At 45.1% G+C, this 22,159-nt stretch overlaps 1 protein-coding gene across 12 annotated transcripts in view; it reads left to right on the forward strand.

Moving 5' to 3' along the window:
• The window catches only part of KALRN (kalirin RhoGEF kinase), an 856,470-nt gene that overhangs the window by 705,850 nt on the left and 128,461 nt on the right, over nt 1-22,159 (forward strand). For 10 of the 12 annotated variants that reach the window (XR_014450786.1, XM_083153542.1, XM_083153544.1 and 7 more), the window contains one exon: nt 12,610-12,702. The exons of the other annotated variants lie outside the window; for them this stretch is intronic. Coding sequence is in view for 9 of the 10 variants with exons in the window: in XM_083153542.1 (XP_083009668.1) it covers nt 12,610-12,702 (93 nt within the window). In the remaining variant the exon portion in view is untranslated. The remainder of the gene's footprint in view (nt 1-12,609; nt 12,703-22,159) is intronic. 12 annotated transcript variants of the gene reach the window in all.

Below are 22,159 nucleotides of genomic sequence, written 5' to 3' on the forward strand. Positions count from 1 at the left end.
GCACTCCCTTGAATTAACACAAATAAACAAACCGGGTGGGTTGTACTAATAAGGTACAAGTGTGCGTATTTATAGTAAAAAAAAACACATTTATTAAGATAATAAGCATAAAATCACAACCAAACTTGCAATAGAAGTTTTGTACATTTTTTATATGTACATGGAGCGCATCTGTGTTGAACTAAACTTTATTAGTCAGTATAATACACAATTTTTCCTTAATGAGGAGCTACAGGGAGAATCTCTCAAGCAATTGGTGAGGGAGCCTACTCGCAAAGACTCAATATTAGATTTAATAATCGCAAATGGTGACAGGATATCAGACATATATGTGGGTGAGAACCTAGGATCCAGTGATCATCAAGCAGTATGGTTTAGTATCAAGGCAGGATCCAACTCCAGTCACACAAAAACTAAGGTGTTGGATTTTAGGAAGGCTGACTTTGCAAAAATGGGGAGATGTTTAAGCAATTCATTAGCCGATTGGAGGAACTTGAAAGGAGTGCAGGAGAGGTCGAAAAAATTAAAAAGTGCAATACTAGAGGCAACAGACCTTTGTATCAAAAGGGTTAAGAAAAGCACCAGGAAAAGGAAGCCAGTGTGGTTTACAAAAGAGGTATCAACTAGTGTAAAAGCAAAAAAGATGGCCTTTCGGACACACAAGCATACTCAAAATAATAACGACAAAGAAGTGTATCTTGCCAGGCGCAAGGAGGCTAAGAAAGTGATCAGGCGTGCCGAGGCACAAGCTGAGGAGAAAATGGCTCAGTCAGTAGATAAAGGAAGCAAAACTTTTTTTAACTATATAAGTGAAAGGAGAAAATCAAATGGAGAAATAATAAAGCTGCGTACCCACGGTAAGATATAGTGCACAATCTAGCACACTATCTAGCCAGTTTCGAATAGCATGCTAGATAGTGCACTATATCTTACCGTGGGTATGCACTATCCGACGTACGATGCGCGCTCCCGCAGGTCGTATGGGAGGGAGCTGATTGGGTGAACATGCAACCCAATTCTGTCTAGAAAGCATAAGATAGTATAGTGTAGTATAGCTGTGACGTCAGATCGTTTGCTATATCTTATGCACATTGTACCTTATTTTAAGCACAAATCTTATGCTTTTTAACCACCAGGACTTTTCTGGGGAATTGTTTATGATATCTTACGGAACATAAATCGTACCGTGGGTATGCACCTTTAGACTTCGGACAGACACTGAGAATTTGGTGGAGGGAGACAAGGCAATTGAAGATCATTTAAATAATTATTTTTGCTCCGTATTCACTATAGAAGGAGAAGGGAAGGGACCACAGTGAAGTTGCAAGGACAATTATAAAACTAAGGTAGATGGAAGTACATTTACTAAGGAGAAAGTCCTAACAGAACTTTCAAGACTAAGGGGGATATTCAATTTCCGGCGAGCACCTCCCATCGGGGAGATGCCCGCCGGGCCCTATTCAATGCTGTCTTCCCCGACAGCATTGAGCAGGGTATCTCGGCAGAACGAGCCCGACATCACTAGCTGTCGGGCTTGTTCTGCTGAGAACAGCCGGGAAGTGACGAGCTGCCGGCTGAAGCTCGCCTCTTCCCGGCCGCAACTCGCGGCCACGCCCCCTTTTGAATCCCGCCTGCGTGTTCTCGGTCGAGCTGACCGAGAACGGGACTGGGTCACGGCGGTCGAGCAAGCTCGACTGCCGTGACCCTGACATTGAATACCCCCCTTAAAGTGGATAAATCAATGGGGCCAGACGGAATGCATCAAAGGATACTAAAAGATGTGCTGGTAGCGCCATTAACAGATTTATTCAACCAGTCACTAGAAACAGGTGCAGTTCCAGAGGACTGGAAAAGAGCAAAAATAGTTCCACAGCACAAAAGCGGAAGCAAAGAAGAAGCAAGTAACTACAGACCAGTGAGCCTACAACAGTAGTAGGGAAATTAATGGAAACACTATTAAAATAAAGAATAGTGGAATATTTTAAACATCTTACAGGATCCAAAACAGCAGGGTTTTACTGCAGGGAGATCATGCCAAACAAATCTTATTGACTTTTTTGACTCCGTGACCAAAATAATAGATGAAGGGAGGCTGTAGATGTGGTATATCTAGACTTTAGTAAGGCATTTGACACTGTCCCACATCGCAGACTGCTAAATAAACTTGAAAGTGTGGGATTGGATTATAAAACAATTGAATGGATAAGAACCTGGTTACAGGATAGTAAACAGACAGTTGTAGTAAATGGTGTGCATCCTATGGAGGGACATGTTACCAGTGGCGTACCCCAGGGATCTGTACTTGGACCAGTGCTCTTTAATATCTTTGTTAGTGACATTGCAAATGGTATTGAAGGGAAAGTATGCCTTTTTGCAGATGGCACAAAGATATGCAACAGAGTTGACACACCAGGAGGGGTCAATCAAATGACTGATGATCTAGGTCAAGCATGTCCAAACTATGGCCCTCCAGCTGTTGTGAAACTACAAGTCCCAATATGCCTTGCCACATTTTTGCTTCTAGGGAATTCTAAAACTCTGACAAGGCATGCTGGGATGTGTAGTTTCACAACAGCTGGAGGGCCATAGTTTGTACATGCCTGATCTAAGTAAACTTGAGAATTGGTCAAGAGCATGGCAACTACAGTTTAATGCTAAAAAATGCAAAATTATGCACTTGGGACTCAAAAACCCAAAAGCTCAATATAGTATCAAGGGTACTATAATGGAAACTACTGAGAAGGAAAGGGATCTAGGAGTCACTATTTCAAGTGACTTAAAGGCAGGAAAGCAATGCAGCAAAACAATAAGGAAGGCTAGTCAGATGCTTGGTTGCATAGGGAGAGGAATCAGTAGCAGAAAAAAAGAAGTAATAATGCCACTTTATAGGTCATTGGTACAGCCTCATCTGGAATACTGTGTCCAGTTCTGGAGACCATATCGTCAGAAGGATATAAATACATTAGGGAGTGTACAAAGAATGGCAAATAAAATCAGGGCTGTGGAGTCGAGGAGTCGGAGTAAATTTCGAGTACCTGGATTCGGAGTCTGCAAACAAGGCACCAACTCCGACTCCGAAAAGTATAATTAATGACTTCTCTACTGTAAGAATAAAGACCAATGCATGCAGTGCCTCACGTAACCGCAAAACGAACACGTTAAGTGACCGTAAAAAAGCATGCTTTTCATGTGCTTCACTATATGGCACGCAACGCACAATTCGGAGCACCAATACTTATAAATGTATTCTCCCTTGTAGTTAACAACTTATTTCCAACGTTCAATAAGGTTTTCAATACCTCGTTGGTAGAAATCGCCTGGTGTAGACTCGAAAATTTCATTCAATCAAGCTCTCCCACCATACGCACAACATCTTTTTACGCGGATGAAGATCTTGTTTCATGTGCGGGGTCGTTTGTTTACCTTGGCTAAGCCATTCCTTACGCTGGTTCATATTGATGTTCAGGCACCATTTTTCGTCGCCATTAACGATTCGGTAAAGAAATAGTTCCTTGTGTCCATGAATTGAACGGTGACGAGCAAGCAAACCAGCGGAGATTGTGGCTCGTTGATTTTTGTTGTCGTCACAAAGCATGCGGAACTCATGCTCCACACTTCTGAACCTTTCTTATTGTTTTTGTTCCCAAAACAACCAAATAATGTGGTTTTTATCTTTGAACTGGTAAAGTTCCTGTTCCTGATGTTTGTGCCTACTGCTACTATCCAGCCATTTAATCAATTAATAATTTTTTTTTATAAAACTTTGTCTTCATTGTGTTTGTCCTTTGCTTAAACTGTTCAATACAGTAGACTGTTGGCTTCCCAGCCTCTAGTTTCTGTAGTAATGTTGCCTTTCTTTCCTTCAAGGAATGTATCAAATACATTCGCATATTAATACAGAGGAGTCGGAGTCGGAACATTTATCTACCGACTCCACAGCCCTGAATAAAATGGTGCATGGCCTACATAACAAAACTTACCTGGGCGGGGCTGTGCTGGCCTGAATCTCTTAAAAGGGCTTAGGTGTCAAATCATCCGAGCAGGGTCCAGCCCAGCCCCCAGCTCCAATTCCATCAACTGGGCCCGGCTGGCTTCGCCGGCTAACCCAGCAACCACTGGGCAGAGGTTATAATCGCCCACCCAGAAGCCAGAGAACGTTGGGCGGATGTGCTTCTCTGCATCACCAGGTTTGCTGAGTGACGCGGGCCAGGGAATACGGAGGTGGGCGGAGGAGACCACAGACTGTCTCCATAACCGTAGCTCCGCTACTGCCACTGCCACTCATGGAGGATCGCAGGATATTCCTGGTTGTCTCTTGAATCCTTTTGGATGTGTAGTGTGTCTAGTTTTATTTCTCTTTTTCTCCTCCTCTATCTTTTGGGCCATTGCTAGAGGAAAACTGGCAGCACTTGGCAGGGGGTAGGGTACAGGGGAGGAGCAGCCTAAACTGCCCTGAAAGTTTTACGCTGTAGTGGTCAGCATCGTCTATACCCTATGAGGTCTCTAGTGTCTTCCATGGCATCAGTGAAACTGATTTACCAGGTAATAACCAAAATCTTATTTTGTATTCTGAGAAATACTGTAAATTTATTGGGATGCGGTCATTTGGTCTACTGCATTATGGTCGACAGTCATTAGGTCGAATCCATTAGGTCGACATGCTAAAAGGTCGACATGACTCTAGGTCGACATGGGAAAAGGTCGACATGATTCTAGTTCGAAAGGTCATTAGTTCGACAGGTCATTAGTTCGACAAGGTCATTAGTTCGACATTCTCTATGTCGACATTCACAAGGTCGACATGGAGTTTTTCACTGTTTTTTGAGCCAACATGTGCCGACAGGCGGTATTTCATGCCCTACCATCCACTAGGGCGTGGTGGGAGAATAAAATAGTGTGTCGAGCGTAGCGAGGCACCGTGCCCGACGCATAGCGAGCGCAGCGAGCGTTGCGAGGGGATGCAGTGCACTTTAAACTGTGTCCATGTCAACTGTGTTGACATTCAGGTAAAAAAACAGTGAAAAACCCCATGTCGACCTTGTGAATGTCGACATAGACAATGTCGAACTAATGACCTTGTCGAACTAATGACCTGTCGAACTAATGACCTTTCGACCTAGAATCATGTCGACCTTTTCCCATGTCGACCTAGAGTCATGTCGACCTTTTAGCATGTCGACCTAATGGATTCGACCTAATGACTTTCGACCATAATGCAATAGACCAAATGATCCCAACCCAAATTTATTGTACTGTTTTTAACACTGAGGTAATGAGTGAGATTTTTAAGAGATTTTCAAGTGCCAGTTCCCTCCTACATATTTTGTAATATTTAATTTTGTGCATCCACTTTTCAATGTGCAAGAGGCAGCATGCCTCTTGCACACCAATCTAATGTCAGCTAGGGAGAAACATTACACAACCAGGTTTTTGCATTCTACTGTAAGCAAGTCAAGCATAGCACATTAACAAGCTATATGCCAGATGAATATGAGAGGTGTAAGGAGGTGCTTATGATTCTATCATTTCCAGATTATCTATATATTATTACCACAGATTAATATCCTATATAAAGTTCTCTATAAAGGAATTGTATACACTTTAAATCATGGTGCAGCAATTAATGGTTTCCAGCTCTCTAATAACTTTTATAAAGATGTGTCCTCATACATCGTGGCTCACAACGCACTTTTTAGGCTTCCAAGTCGAGAGTTGTAGATTGCGTTATGGCCTGCGTTATGTCTCACACCATGTAATACACAGTTTAACCACTGGGTGACAAATGTTCCACTTTAGACTACGGTGCTGAATACAATGATGTTGGAGTTGACATTGATCTGTGAGAAGCTGGCCAGTCAACATTCTTCACTTTATAAAAGAAAAAAAAATCTGTTTTCTACAATACGCAATGTCAGGCTGCCACGCAACTTCCCACTACAGATTTTGTCCAACTTTACACTACAGATTTTTTCCATACTTTAAAGGGAAAGAGTACATCATTTAGGTAAAGAGTTTTTGGATTAATTTCTCACAAGCAGATCTGTTCGGTTATGCATGTCGTTGGTACAGATTGCTATTGTATTAATATGGAATACATGCTAACCTTTACTAATGCTGGAAACTTTCACATGGTACATTATTTAAGGAGCTACTGTATCTATCATTATGCTGTACTGCGCCATGAAAACAGCGCACTCTACGGGCATGTCTCGTACTGGACTGTATATTGTACACCAATGGAGCAACTAAAATCACAGGTTTCTGTGGCCTAGCGGTAAGAGACACTGTTATACTGTTAACAGCAATACTGGTGCAATCCACAGTGGGGTACAATTTTTATATTTTTTTTAACGTACTACTTTTTTTTTTTTTTTAATCAATAAAGTTATTTGGTGCTTTGCAAATTCCTTTTGCACAAAACAAATTAACAATGGTAGGCTGCCATGTACATGATACAGTTATTGTCGTTAAATACAAAGAACGGGTTTTTTTTCGCACAAGTAAATTTTCCACTTCAGGAAAAAGTCCTTACTTTAGGGAAAGAGTACGTACTTTAGGTACAGAGTACTTGGATTAAATTTCCACAAGCAGATCAGTTCGATTCTGCATGTCGTTGGTACAGATTGCTACTGTATAAATATGGAATACATGCTAACCTTTACCAATGCTGGAAACTTTCACATGGTACATTTATTTAAGGAGCTACTGTATCTATCATTATGCTGTACTGCGCCATGAAAACAGCACACTCCACAATCATGTCTCATACTGGACTGTAAATTGTACACCAATGGAGCAACTAAAATCACAGGTTTCTGTGGCCTAGCGGTAAGAGACACAGTTATACTGTTAACAGCAATACTGGTTCGATCCACAGTGGGGTACAATTTTTTTTTTTTTAACGTACTACTTTTTATTTTTTTTTAATAAATAAAGTTATTTGGTGCTTTGCAAATTCCTTTTGCACAAAACAAATTAACAATGGTAGGCTGCCATGTACATGATACAGTTATTGTCGTTACATACTGTGTTACAAATAACGGGGGTTTTTTTGCACGAGTAAATTTCCTACTTCAGGTAAAAGTCCTTTCTTTAGGGAAAGAGTATGTACTTTAGGTACAGAGTACTTTGGAATAAATTTTCACAAGCAGATCTGTTCGATTATGCATGTCGTTGGTACAGATTGCTACTGTATAAATATGGAATTCATGCTAACCTTCACTAATGCTGGAAACTTTCACAGGTTACGAGCAACTAAAATCACAGACAAAGCAGTGTTATTTTCTGCAGTATTTTAAGTTGATAAAGATACTGTATTTAGTATGTACTATTCACATGATATTGTTCCCAGTCTACAGTAGACACTGCAATACACTGTAGTGTACTGTAGTAGAGTTTGAAAGTCAATGCATGCTTCTGCACCTTCCCCCACGATCAATCAGTATTCATTCCCATTGAGCCCACTGTTTACTGTAGCTACTTTGTGCATAGTCACATTAGTGAGTGAAGAACTACTATAAATGTTGCAAAATGACTATGTTTACCTTATTGGGTGTTTGTCCCTACATTGTGTACTCAATCCGGGATTGCAATTGCAGTCAAAGCAGTGTCATTTTCTGCAGAGTTTTAAATTAATAAAGATACTGTATTTAGGGTACTTATATGTTAGCCGGGCGCCCGGCTACGCTACGCTGACAACGTAGCTTTGGCTACGTTATCAGCGTAGCCATTGCGGGGCGGCTGGCTAAACGTGGGCGGCGGAGCAGACAGGGGGCAGGGGGGGTTAACTTACCCTGTCCTGGTGGCGGCGGGGACTCTAGGCGACGGGACGCAATGGTGGCGATTTAGCGTAGTCACATCACATGGTTTCCCAGCTCCCCCAGCTGTGACTACGCTAATAGCATACATAGCTGCATGCCGGACTGCAGGGAGACGAGTGCCGGGATGGTGAGTATCATGCACACCACACACACACATACACACATTACACACACAACACACACTTACACAATCATATGGCCACTATCCACGTCATAACCCCAGTGTCCACGTGGGCGTGGAGTTAATTTTATAAAGCGTATCTGCGTCCCCTCGCAGGGCTCGCTGCTCTTGCCACGCTCCAGGCTCGGTGGCTCGCTGCGCTCGCCACAATTTATAGAATGAGCTCCACGCCCACGTGGACACTGGGGTTATGATGTGGATAGTGGCCATATGATCCTTTATGTGTTAGCAGGGCTCCAGTTACGTAATTTGCGTAACTTACGTCATTTGCGTAAGTTCGGTAGTTTACGTAGCCAGCGTAGTGGTGTATTGGTATTCTCAATACACCACTACGCAAACTACGTAACGGGTGCCCAACTAACATAAGTACAGTATTTAGTATGCGCTATTCACATGGTAATGTATTGTTCCCAGTCTACAGTAGGCACCTGCTGCCCTGTGGTCAGGGGCAGATTGTGGACTAAAAGTGGCCCTGGAAAATATCTGGAAGTGGCCTCAAGCAGCAAATCATTAATGGGCGGAGCCAACATAACACTAGGCAGAGCCACATCCAGCAGCAGTGCCCTGTGTGGTGTTGCCGCCACTGATAAGGTATCAGGGGTGGTTCCAGAACAAAATTACAGGGAGACACCATAACAGGGAAGGGAGGGAGGTTATTTGGATGTTCCCAAAACAGTTGGTGTTGTCTCAAAACAAGGGCATGGCCTCAAAGGGAATGACAAGGAGAGACTGGGTAACAGTGAGCAGATGATTGAGAGAGGCAGAGGGTGATGTCTTGGAAAGGCAGGGTGACAGGAGAGAGAGGAAAAAGGGGAGATAGTGCCACAGGGGAGAGGTAGATGGTTATACAGTGGGTGATGGGGAGCGTTAGAGAGACTAAGGTGGCTATAGGGAGCTAGGGAAGGTGGACGGAGGGATGGAAGTGAGAGTGGGTGAGCGGTACGGGAGACAGGGACAGTGTGAGGGAAGAGGAGTGAGTCGGTGAGACACAGAGAGCAAGGGGAGAGTGAGATACAAGGGAGAGAGGAGGTGAGTGGAAGAGGGAGAGAGAGGGTGGAGAGAAATGGCCAGGGAGAGAGGGGACGGGGATGGTGTGAGGGAGAGACAAAAAATAGGGAGGAGAGAGGGAAGACAGAGATAATGTAGATGAGAGGGTGCATGAGAGGGGAGAGTGGGTGAGAGTGGTGGCAAAAGAAAGAGGGGGGGGGTGAGAGGAGGCAGAGAGAGGTTGGCAGAGCGAAAGAGAGTGGGGGAAGGGAGAGTGGTGGGTGAGAGAGAGAGAAAAAGGGGTAGAGTAAGAAGAAAGGGAGATAAAGAGTATGTGAGATGGGGAGTGAAAGAGAGATGGGAGGAGAGAGGGAGGGGCCGCAGGGCAGGTGCAAGGTATCTGCCTACTCCCCCCCCCCCCAGGGGTTAGAGGGGGTGGTAAAAGGGGAGAGAAGGTGGCAGAAAAAAAAAGGGGAGAGAAGGTGGCAGAGGAGGAGAGGGGATTGTATAGGAGGAGAGGGCGTAGAGAAGGAGAGGGGGTGTAGTTGAGGAAACAGGGGTGGTTAAAGGAGGAGACATGGGGTGGTAGAGGAGGAGAGGTGGGTTTAGAAGAGAAGAGTGGGTGGTAGAGGAGAAGACTGGGTGGAAGAGGAGCAGCGGGGGTTTAGAGGGGGTGGTAAAGGCGGAGACTAGGGTTGTATAGGAGCAGAGGTGGTAGAGGAGGAATGGGGGTGGTAGATGAGGAGATGTGTGGTAAAGGAGGAGATGTGGGTGGTAGAGGAGTAGAGGAGGTGATAGAGGAGGAGACGGGGGTGGTAGAGGGGAGATAGGGGTAGATGAAGAGTTACGTAGAATTGCGTGAACGGCCATCCAATGAGGATGTCTCTGAAGTAAGGGACTTGGCGCTGCCACATAAAATCATGTAGGTCAGTGTTCGAGCAGCCCACTGGTTCCTGGGGTGCGGGTTACCCTTCCTGACCCAGGTCCGTTTCGTCTACTCATGGGCATAGGAGATGATCAGTGTACTGTACTGTGAGAGGGAGCTGCACATGTCGATAAAAAACACTGTGCAGTACAACAGTGTTCTTTGGGGTTTGCGTGTGCCATGGCTTTCCCAGCCGCAGAGGCAAATTGGAGGGCCTGGCATGGTGGTGGAGGTTGACGAGAGCCTCTTCTTCAAGTGGAAATACCATGTTGGGAGGATGCTGCCCCAGCAATGGGTTTTTGGCGGAATCAGCAGGGAGACAGGCGATTGCTTTCTAACCGCTGTGGAAAGGAAAGACGCCACTACGCTGATCTCCCGGATCTGTGATATACTCGGATTGCTGGAGGGCATATAATACCGACCAACTTCAGCAGGCAGAGTATGAACATGCCAGGGTAAATCATAGGTACAATTTTGTTGACCCTGAGTCAGGGGTCCACACCCAAAACATTGAGCGGCTGTAGGGGGCCTGCAAATGGAGGAATAAATGTCATAGAGGAACCTCAAGGCACCACTTGGAGTTATACCTCCAAGAATTCATGTGGAGGAAGAGTTTGGGTGCTGCCAATCCCTTTGGCAGAATTCTCCACGCTCTGACACTCCTGCCAAAGGCTAATTCACTGCCTTCACAGTGACTTTTTTTTCTTCTTTCATCTTTAATTATCCTTATTATTGTTCATTATCTTTATTATTGTTCATATTATTGTTAATTATTTTTATCATTGTTCATATATGTTATTAATTATTTTCTTTCATTGATGAATCATTACTAAGTAAATTCACAGTTTAACATTAACACATGTCCACACTACTGTATCAGATGTATTGTATGGCTCCACTATCCACGCCACCCCAAAGCGTGGCGAGTGCAGCGGAACGCATCCTCACAACCTTTTCATACCACCACTATCCACGTCGGCATGGAGTTAATTTTATACAGTGTGGCGAGCCACCGAGCCTGAAGCGTGGCGAGCGTACGCGGATTACTTTACATGTTTTCTGCATCTTCTCGATGCGCTCGCTACTCTTCGCATCCTCCCGACCTTTTCATAACCCCACTATCCACGGCAGCGTGTAGTTGAATTTTATATAGTGGGGCGAGCCACCAAGCCCGAAGCGTGGCTAGCGTAGCAAGCCCTGCAAGGGGACGTGGATACGGACGAGGGGACACACTATATAAAATCAACTCCACGCCGATGTGGATAGTGTGGGTATTAAAAGGTCATTGCCATTGCACCCTAAAAAATCGCATGCAATTGCATGCGATTTTGCATGAGGTACAATGGCATGCGATGCGATAATCCCGCGGATAAAGAGCAGTGAATGAATTACGTACATTGCTGCCGATGGGGAGTGTCATGGAGGAGGCGAGTGCCGGAGGAGGGGAACGCTGGCACCGGGGACACCAACATGGAGGTGAATAGTACATACTAAATACAGTATCTTTATCAACTTAAAACACTGCAGAAAATAACACTGCTTTGTCTGCAAACCTGTGATTTTAGTTCCTCCATTGGTGTACAATATACAGTCCAGTATGAGACATGCCTGTGGAGTGCGCTGTTTTCATGGCGCAGTACAGCACAATGATAGATACAGTAGCTCCTTAAATAATGTACCATGTGAAAGTTTCCAGCATTAGTAAAGGTTAGCATGTATACCATATTTATACAGTAGCAATCTGTACCAACGACATGCATAAGCGAACAGATCTGCTTGTGAGAATTTAATCCAAGTACTCTGTACCTAAAGTATGTACTCTTATCCTAAAGTAAAGACAGATTTTTTTATCCCCCGTATTTATACCTTATAAATGAGCTTTACAGAGTACTGTACAGTATGTGTGAATTACTGTATACAGTATTACAGAACACACCTATGACATGTACAGGCATGCGCTGTACTGTTTAGGAAAATGACATAAGGTGGTCAATGAGTAGTATTTCAGGATACAATTACAACATTACGTTACATTTCTAACGCAATTTATAACGGGACTATGGCGGAAGGAGCAGGCGCGATCACATAGCGGACGTTATTAGGTACGCAGCCACGATGTATGAGGACATATCTTTATATCTTTGTCTCTGCATGGTTCTCCATACGGACCGGGTACAATATGTTAAGAATGTTATCAGTATTGCATCTATTAGTTTTTGATGATAGGTAAAGTTCTTGGTTTATAGCATGGCTTGCGCTACATTGTAGAACATGCTAGGGCTGCTCTGCTCTGTTGTCATTATACTGTATGTTGTAGGGAAGCATACCTCCCAACATGACTCTCTCCAGGAGGGACACAATGCTCTGCTCCTGCACTTCCCTTTAATTTATGATTGCCATCACCTGAGTTGAAGCACCTTTCTTATTAGATAACCTAATCACCAAACAGGTGATGGTAATCATATATTAAGAGAGAAGTCCAGGAGCAGAGCATTGTGTCCCTCCTGGAGAGGGTCATGTTGTAATGTATGGGGAAGAATTTTGTCTCAGGCTCTGTGTGTCATGTATAACTGTTATTCCTGCTAATATTTTCCCACTTTCTTTTCCCATAACTTCCATGTGACCGCTTCCTGCCATTACCTTGCTGCATTACGCCTTTGGCTCCTGCTTTCCCTTTGCACGTCCACAACTTCCAGCCCTCATTACTTGTGGCTCGTCAGAGCTCAGCAGAGGTCCCTAGTGCCGCTGAACTGGTCAGTGCTATAGAGAATCTGGTCAGGAGCAAGATGGTAAGTCAGACCAGCAAGGAGGGCTATTCAGTCTTAAACATAGACATGTCAACAAGTTATTATATGTGTGTGCGTGTGTGTGCCAGGACCACATTAAAAGCTATGGAAAACAGATCCCAGATCTGAGGGAAAAGGCAGATAAAGCACTAATGTATGATGAAGAAAATTGTTAATCTGTATGTTTTAGAACAGATGCACCTTGTGCCCGCTGGATGTTTAAATATCCTCCTATAATTTTCCACAGAGGGTACATGTAATCTTTTAATAGTGTAACACTAACATGTAGACACTACGGGTGACATTCTATGGAGTGAGATATTTTTTTTTGCGATTTTTTTTCACAAAAACGGCAGAAATCGCATGTTTTTCCATTTTCGCATATTTAATGAGCTGCGAAAATGTGAAAAAAGTGCGATTTTGGCCAACAAATTGGACATTCTGGAAATGCGATGGCTGTTTCTCGCAGCACATCGCATCCAGATGTTTTCACATTGAAAAATATAAAAATCGCATATTTAATGGTATGCGATTTGTATAAATGTGTCTAAAATTCGCCCAAAAATCAGACCAGGTTCTGATGGGCGAATTAGCCAGAACCCTGCACAGATCATTGAGATCTGTGCAGGGTTCTGGTGGAAAAAAAGGGTTAAACATTCCCGTATTTTGGGAACCAGCGCCGGACCTTGAGCCGGTGCTGGTGACATAAAATCACGGTCCCCGACAAATAGGGTCCCCTTGATTTAATGAAACCAGCACAAGGCTCAAGGTCCGGCGCTGGTTCCCAAAATACGGGGGACAAAATGACTAGGGGTCCCCCGCATTTCAAGAACCAGCACCAGACCCAACCAGCCAGCAGGGTAATGCCACAGCCGGGGGACACTTATTATATAAGGTCCCGCGGCCAAAGCATTATCCCCCTGGCTGGTCAGCATGGGCAGGGGTCCTGGGGAAGTGGGGACCCCCCAAAGAAGGGGGCCCCCCCTCCAGGACTTACCAGCCCATGCTGAAAGTCCGGGGCTGTCCCCGATGCCCCTGGGCGGTGGGCATCGGGTTGATGAAAAGTGTAAAAAAAAAGAATAAAAACTATTGTCTTATACTGTAGAACTATGAGTCCCAGCAAGCCTACCCCGCATGCTGGGACTTGGAGAACCACAACGGGCTCACGGACTGGAGAGACGCAGAGATTTTCATCTTCCGCGCCTCTACTCCGGATAATTCTATTGGCCGCCTAGCGGCCAATCAGTAGCCGAGAATAGAATCAGTCTGAGGAGAGGCGCGGAAGATGAAAATATCTGCGTCTCTCCATTCCGTGAGCGGGTACCAGCCAGGAGCAGCGCGTCTGGAGCTGAAGATGCCGGGGTCATCGCCGGGGACCAGGTGAGTAGGATTTCCTTCCTCAGGTACCCCTTTGGATTACTACGGATCCAGGACCCCGGAATCTTCAGCCCAGGAGCCCCGGACCAGCCCCGGAACCAGGACCAAGGCCCCGGAACCGGACTCTTCAGCCCTGGAGCCAGGACCCCGGATCCAGGGACCGACCCGAGGGCTCAAGGTAGGTAAGTATCAGTATGTGTGGGCTGTGGATGTATTAAACGTTCATTTTTCTGGGTGTCAGTGTGTGTTTTATTTAACTATTTCTTGTACTGTGGAACTACAAGAGCCAGCGGGCCCTTTAATGCCCCGCATGCTGGGACTTGTGGCGGGGGACCCCGCGCAGTTGTTTTTTTTTTTTTTAAATTGCGATTTCCTGCAAATGTGCGATTTTCAGATCTAAAAAATCGCACATTTTCAGGACTAAAGAAATCGCATCAAATCGCACCTAGGTGCACTATTTGGGCCGTTTTTTGCATCTCATTAAATATGCGAAAAACGGCCCAATCTTGCGATTTTCAAAAGTGCGATTAGGTGCGGTAAAAATCATGCGGTTTTTAACGCTACACATAGAATGTCACCCTACATGTTCAATATCACTGGTTGGTAAGAAAACTGGTTCAATATCACTGGTTCAATATCACTGGTTGGTAAGAAAACTGAAATTCTGGTAATACAGCGTTATACCTTCTAGCTAGAAAATGTTTTATCAGCACACCAGCCTGTAAAATCCTTAAAGCAACTTTAGTTACATACCAAAATACCAGAAAGCCTGACTGCCTTGTTAGTCACAAGACAAAAGCACTGTGCAACACTGCTGTCAAAGCAAATCGATTGCCAGACACATAAAGTAGGGTAAAGACAGCACAACATGTGCTGTAATCACTATAGTCCAGTAGTTCCAAAACTTTCTTGACTCATGGCGCACTAGAGTATCAGCATTTTTTCACAGCAACTCTAGGATAAACTATTTTTATTGTTATCCTTAAGGGCAGTTATGTGGTGTACAGTTGTGCTTCTGATTGTCCATAGTAGCACTGGTTTTGCCTATTTCTTTTAACATTCTATAGATTGTAAGCTTGGTAGCAGGGCCCTCCTACCTCTATGTCGGCTTGTATCTACCCAGTTTGTTTAATCACTGTTGTTTATAATTGTAACGGAATATGCTGCGCTATATAAGAACCTGTAAATAAATAAAATATATGATTTGATTTGGTCCTGGAACACGAACCCAAGGCACCCCTGCAAAAGCCTCATGGCACCGTAGGGTGCCTAATCACACAGTTTGGGAACTACTGCTACTGTATAGTCATCTACAGAAGTTAAAATCAATCAAGCATCAATAGATGTTCTTTTGAACAACATAGAATAAAACCACATACTGTATTAAAGAAAAAAAAATCATAAAACTCACATACAGTACAGTGTTGTGCTAAATCTTTTCTGCTTTATATTATGATATAGAAAGGGGATGCAGGTGTATCTGTACGCGTCCTCCTACCTTCTCATACCCCCACTATCCACATCGGCGTGGAGTTGATTTTATATAGTGTGGCGAGCCCGAAGCGTGGCGAGGGGACGTGTATAACTTCACATATGGAAAATTTGAATAAACAGATTTAAAAAAAAAAAAAAAAAAAAAAACTTCACATGTATTCTGCGTACCCTCGCGGGGCTCGCTGAGCTCGCCACACTTCGGTCTCGGTGGCTCGCAGCGCTCGCCACACTACATAAAATCAACTCCACGCCGACTTGGATAGTGGGGTATGAATAGGTCGGAGGACGTGTACCGCCGCCCCTCGCTGGCTCGCTGCGCTCTCCACGCTTCGGGTTGGCGTTAATAATGGCAGTGGAGTTAACAATGGAGGTGCATATAACACACTAATCACCCATCAGGGTAAATGTACAATGAAATCATCATTTTGATCGCATCAATCGCATCGCATGTCATTTTAATGGCATGCAATGCGATTTTAAAATTGTACAGTGCGGCTCTTGGGACCCGAAAATCGGGTCCCATCGCATACCACTAATTATGGTATGCGATGGGCTCCGTGCTAGGAAACAAGTACCAAGGAAGCATTGTTCTCTAATGAGCTGTAAGTGTACCAACAAATGTATAGTGTATGTATGTTCATGCAGAGTTTTGTACATAGAGGTTATTACGTTATGGGTTGGTCAATGATACCTGTGTGGGAACAGGTTTCGGGAGAGAACTAATATTTTTGTCTGAGGTCTCTTTTATAGGGAAGACCTCCTGAAGTTAAAATTTCTCAAGTTGTGTCATTGTCATGAACCACCCTCTGGGCACCCCCACCTGGATCATGAGGGAGTAGACACCCCTAAATATAGCCCAGAGACACAGACACTCTATTACCTGAATTAACAGCGGTTTCCCAATACAGAATGCCTGCAATCTCATGGTAGCCGTACCTCTCACACTAATGGGGCCATCCACAGGACTGTGTGTTCTATAGAAATAGAACGGGACTTTATTACATACCAGATGTATTCCGGTGGTGGGAAATAGTCCCTCGTGTTTATAAGTATTGCGCCCATCAGGGCATATACTCCTGAACCTGAGAGGTGTCTGTCATGGTAATGTACAGTTTATTGCATGTGTTTAATATCTTGTTGTCTAGTGTGGACCCAGCTAGGTGACTTTCCTGTGTGAGGGATACATAGGAAATCCAGGGCTGAAGGGGGGAGGGGTGGTTTTCTCTCCCCCTCACACCAGAAAATGCAGGGACTAGGCTGGTGTAAAAGGGGCCAACCTGGGAATGCATTTTCTGGTGTGAAAGGGGTATTATTTCAAATAGCCGGGACCTGCAGTGCTCTGAATACAGCCAGGCTCTGCCACTGTCAGTGGCTATCACTTCTGCCGGCGGCTGTCCCCCATTTACCACGAGCATGTATTCCCCCTTGGCAATGAGCATGTAATCCCACATGGCAACGAGCATGGAACCTCTGGCAATGAGCATGGAACCCTTGGCAATGAGCATGTAGAGAAGCAGTACTTATGTAGCATAATTTTTAATAGGCATTATGGTGTTTGGCATAACACATAATGGACATAATGGCGTGTAATTTAACGTGTAATGGACATTATGGTGTAAATGTTTAATGCGAGCCTTTGGTAGACAATGTCCCTGTTTATGAAGTGTATTGTGAATTTTGGCTTAATTTGTGTGGCATTATGTAAATTCTGGCTCAATCCGTGTAGCATTATGTGAATTTTGTCTCAATCCGTGTGGCATTATGTGAATTTTGGCTCAATCCATGTGGCATTATGTGAATTTTGGCTCAATCCGTGTGGCATTATGTGAATTTTTTCCCAATCCATGTGGCATTATGTGAATTTTGGTTTAATCCGTGTGGCATTATGTGAATTTTGGCTCAATCCATGTGGCATTATGTGAATTTTGGCTCAATCCGTGTGGCATTATGTGAATTTTTTCCCAATCCATGTGGCATTATGTGAATTTTGGTTTAATCCGTGTGGCATTATGTGAATTTTGGCTCAATCCATGTGGCATTATGTGAATTTTGGCTCAATCCGTATGGCATTTTATGCATTTGGCTCAATCCGTGTGGCATTATGTGAATTTTGACACAATCCATTTGGCATTATGTGAATTTTGGCGTAATCCGTGTGTGTTATTATGTCAATTTTGGCTCAATCCATGTGGCATTATGTGAATTTTGACACAATCCATGTGGCATTATGTGAATTTTGACACAATCCATGTGGCATTATTTGAATTTTGACTCAATCCATGTGGCATTATGTCAATTTTGGCTCATTCCATTTGGCATCATGTGTAAGGGGCAAGTATAATGGGGTCTAGTATTTTGTTGCATAATGTGTAGAAGTTGTATATGGTGTTGACACGCCCCCTGTTGAATGGCCACACACCCTTTTCCGGAGCGCGCCTTTGGCGCTCGCACAACTACATCCTTCACTTTTGTCGCCTTGGTGGGCCTGCGTACTTTAAATGCCAGGGCCTATTTTTAATTCCATTCTCACCCTCTCCTGCCGCTCTCTTAGCATGTACACTGGCACCACTAACACCGCCCCTTCCCCACCCAAACCCTTTTTTATCATGGTGCCCCCCCTGTCATTTTATCCTTGATCCGCCCCTGGACAGGGGCTGTGTCCAGTGTACAGGGGCTGTGTCCAGTGTGACAGGGGCTGTGTCCAGTGTGACAGGGGCTGTGTCCAGTGTGACAGGGGTTGTGTCCAGTGTACAGGGGCTGTGTCCAGTGTACAGGGGCTGTGCACAGGGGCTCTGTCCAGTGTACAGGGGCTCGATCCATGGGCTGTGTCCATTGTCCAGGGGCTGTGTCCAGGGTGACGGCCTGTGTCCAGGGGCAGTGTCCAATGTGACGGCTGTGTTCAGTGTACAGGAGCTGTGTCCAGAGGCTGTGTCCATTGTCCAGGGGCTTTGTCCAGGGTGACGGGCTATGTCCAGTGTGATGGCTGTGTCCAGGGGCAGTGTCCAGTGTGACGACTGTGTCCAGTGTACAGGAGCTGTGTCCATTGTCCAGGGGCTGTGTCCAGGGTGACGGGCTGTATCCAGTGTCCAGTGTGACGGCTGTGTCCAGTGTACAGGAGCTGTGTCCAGAGGCTGTGTCCATTGTCCAGGGGCTGTGTCAAGGGTAACGGGCTGTATCCAGTGTCCAGTGTGACGGCTGTGTCCAGTGTACAGGAGCTGTGTCCAGAGGCTGTGTCCATTGTCCAGGGGCTGTGTCCAGGGTAACGGGCTGTATCCAGTGTCCAGTGTGACGGCTGTGTCCAGTGTGACGACTGTGTCCAGTGTACAGGAGCTGTGTCCATTGTCCAGGGGCTGTGTCCAGGGTGACGGGCTGTATCGAGTGTGACGGCTGTGTCCAGTGTACAGGAGCTGTGTCCAGAGGCTGTGTCCATTGTCCAGGGTTGCTTGAGGTCCTGTGTCCCCGGTACCAAATTCCATCTAGTTTCCACTTCTCCAGGAAGGCAATACCCAGTCTGTATATGGACATTAAAAATAGCGTTGTTAGTGTCCTAAAAAATGGCACTGTACCGATTGTCCACTTAACCACAGATATGTGGACAAGCGGAACAGGGCAAACTAAAGACTACATGACTGTGACTGTCCACTGGGTAGATGTATTGCCTTCAGCAGCAGCACCAACAGCAGCAGCAGCAGCAACATCATTTCCCATTGTCATTCAGAGGCAGGCTACTCTGTGTATCACAGGTTTCAGTAAAAGGCATACAGCTGAAAACCTCCTAGAAAAACTACAGGAAGTCATTGCGCAATGGCTTACCCCACTTGGACTCTCCTCGGGAATTGTGGTATCCGACAATGCCACCAATATTGTGAGTGCATTTCATCTGGGCAAATTCCAACATGTCCCATGTTTTGCTCACACAATAAAATTGGTGGTGCAACATGTCTTGAAATACGACTGGGGTGTTCAAGAGATGTTGGCAGTTGTCCGGAAAATTTGTGGACATTTTCGCCATTCTGCAAGTGCGTGCAGGAGATTGCAACACTTGCAAGAAATGCTAAATTTGCCCTGCCATCCGCTGAAGCAAGAGGTGGTCACGAGGTGGAATTCCACCCTCTATATGCTTCAGCGGATGGAGGAGCAGCAAAAGGCCATCCAAAGCTACACCTCAACCTATGACATAGGGAGAGGAACGGGAATGCACCTGAGTCAAGCTCAGTGGAGAATAATTTCCGTGTTGTGCAAGATCCTGAAGCCCTTTGAGGTTGCTACACGCAAAGTTAGTTCTGACACTGCCAGCTTGAGTCAGGTCATTCCCTTGATAGGCCTTTTGCAAAAGCAGTTGGAGAAATTGAAGGAGGAGTTGAAGCAGAGTGAATCTGTTAACTATGTAGGACTAGTAGATCACACCCTTAATTCACTTTGCAAGGATCCAAGGGTCGTCGATCTCATAAAATCAGATCATTATATTTTGGCGACAATACTGGATACTAGGTTTAAGTCTTACATTGTGTCTTTGTTACCAATGGGCACAAATCTGCAGAGGTGCAAAGACCTCTTGGTCCAAAAATTATCAGCTGAAGTGAAATGTGGCAGGCACACAACTCCTCCTTCAGTTTCTACCACTGGGTTTGTGAGGAAAAAACTAAATTTTCCTAAGAGACCCACTGCTATTCAGTCCAGAAATATATTTGACATCTGGTCCGGACTGAAGGAGCTTCCTACCATAATGGACATGTCTACTGCTACTGCCTATGATGCTATCACAATTGATAGAATGGTGGATGATTACTTTAGCGATAGCATCGATATAGGTATGTCAGACTGTCCATTCTATTATTGGCAAGATAAAAAGGCAATGTGGTGGCCTTTGCACAAACTGGCTTTGCTTTATTTAAGTTGCCCACCCTCCAGTGTATTTACTGAGAGAGTCTTCAGCGCAGCTGGGAACCTTGGGCCTTATTCTCGTCTGTGCGGCCGGAGCCGAATATGCGGCCAGGACCGTGCGTCCCAAACCCCGCCTTCCGTACGGATCGCTCACTCCGTCCGAATGCGGTAAGCCGCTGACCGCACGGAGCACGAGAGGATTTCTCATGGATACACCTCCTCAATCTCTTGGAACCTCCCCCATCATTCGATGGTCGCATACCATCGAATGCAGGACCGAGTGGTCAGGCAGCTCCCGCGAGCTCAGACCACTCGGGCATTTCTCCGTGCAAAAGCAGGGATTTGGGCGGGCAGCTGACATCCGGCAATGTCATATGTCCGCCCCCTACACGTGCGTCACGGCCGCATTACCATACGTACGCCCAGCGTTTTCATGGGAACGCCCATGAAACGCGGGGCGTATGCATATGTTAATGAGGCCAAACAGCCCTTCACGCCCCTCTCCTCCCCCTGTTCGTAGTGTAGACAATTCATGCGGAATTTGGACGTATGTCCCTTTCGCATATGCGCAGATATGCCTCTGCACATGCGCAGACACAAAACATCGGCGGCCCGAACGCACGCGGATATATCCGCACCAACCAGAATAAGGGCCCTTGTTAGTGATCGGCGTAGGAGGTTACTTCCACAAAATGTGGAGAAGATGATGTTCATAAAAATGAATTTCAAATTTCAACAACTAGACCTCCTTCACCAGCACTTACATCCTAATACACACAGTCCTCCTTTATTGGTTGATTCCAGCGACGACAAATTAATTGTGTGTGAAGAAGAGGATGAGGGTGAGGAATCGGATGCTGAGGATGACATCTCATAAAACCAGTTTGTGCACTGCCCATTACCAGCTTGTTGACAATTTCATCTTGCACCTCTTTGTATTTTTTGCTCTTTGGAGCATTTTTTTTCTTTTTTAATGATGACATCTTGTAAAGCCAGTTTGTGCACTGCCCATTGCCAGCTTGTTTTATGGGGGCCAAAACAAACCAATCGTTTCAGCCATATGTGACAGTCCCTGCCGCTGAAGTCCCCGTCGCTGAAACGATTGGTTTGTTGAACTGTGCATGTCCTGTATACAACATAAGGGTGGGTGGAAGGGCTCAAGGACAATTTCATCTTGCACCTCTTTGTATTTTTTGCTCTTTGGAGCATTTCTCTTTTTTTAGGATGACATCTTGTAAAGCCAGTTTGTGCACTGCCCATTGCCAGCTTGTTTTGTGGGTGCCCAAACAAACCAATCATTTCAGCCACATGTGACAGACCCTGCCGCTGAAACAATTTGTTTGTTAAACTGTGCATGTCCTGTATACAACATAAGGATGGGTGGGAGGGCCCAAGGACAATTTCATCTTGCACCTCTTTGTATTTGAAGCATTTCTCTCCATTTGTGTTTTGGATCTGGATTGGTTTTGGCAAACCCCCCCTTGAAGTCCATCCTGAATACTTTAACTGTGCAGACTTGTGGTTTCCTGCTGCACATCTAAGCCAAGCCACCTTGGAGATCCAAAGCAAATGGAGACTCTAGTGAGCTTATAATGCTATTGTAGTTGTTATTGCTGACAAGGTTTAGTGCCCGGGGGTTCTCTGTGTAAACTCAAAGTCTTGTGCTTCACTCCTCAATTTGGGAATCTGTAGAGTCCAGTGGAGG

The sequence above is a fragment of the Crinia signifera genome, chromosome 7, assembly GCF_055691185.1.
Source record: "Crinia signifera chromosome 7, ASM5569118v1, whole genome shotgun sequence".
Classification (NCBI taxonomy): domain Eukaryota; kingdom Metazoa; phylum Chordata; class Amphibia; order Anura; family Myobatrachidae; genus Crinia; species Crinia signifera.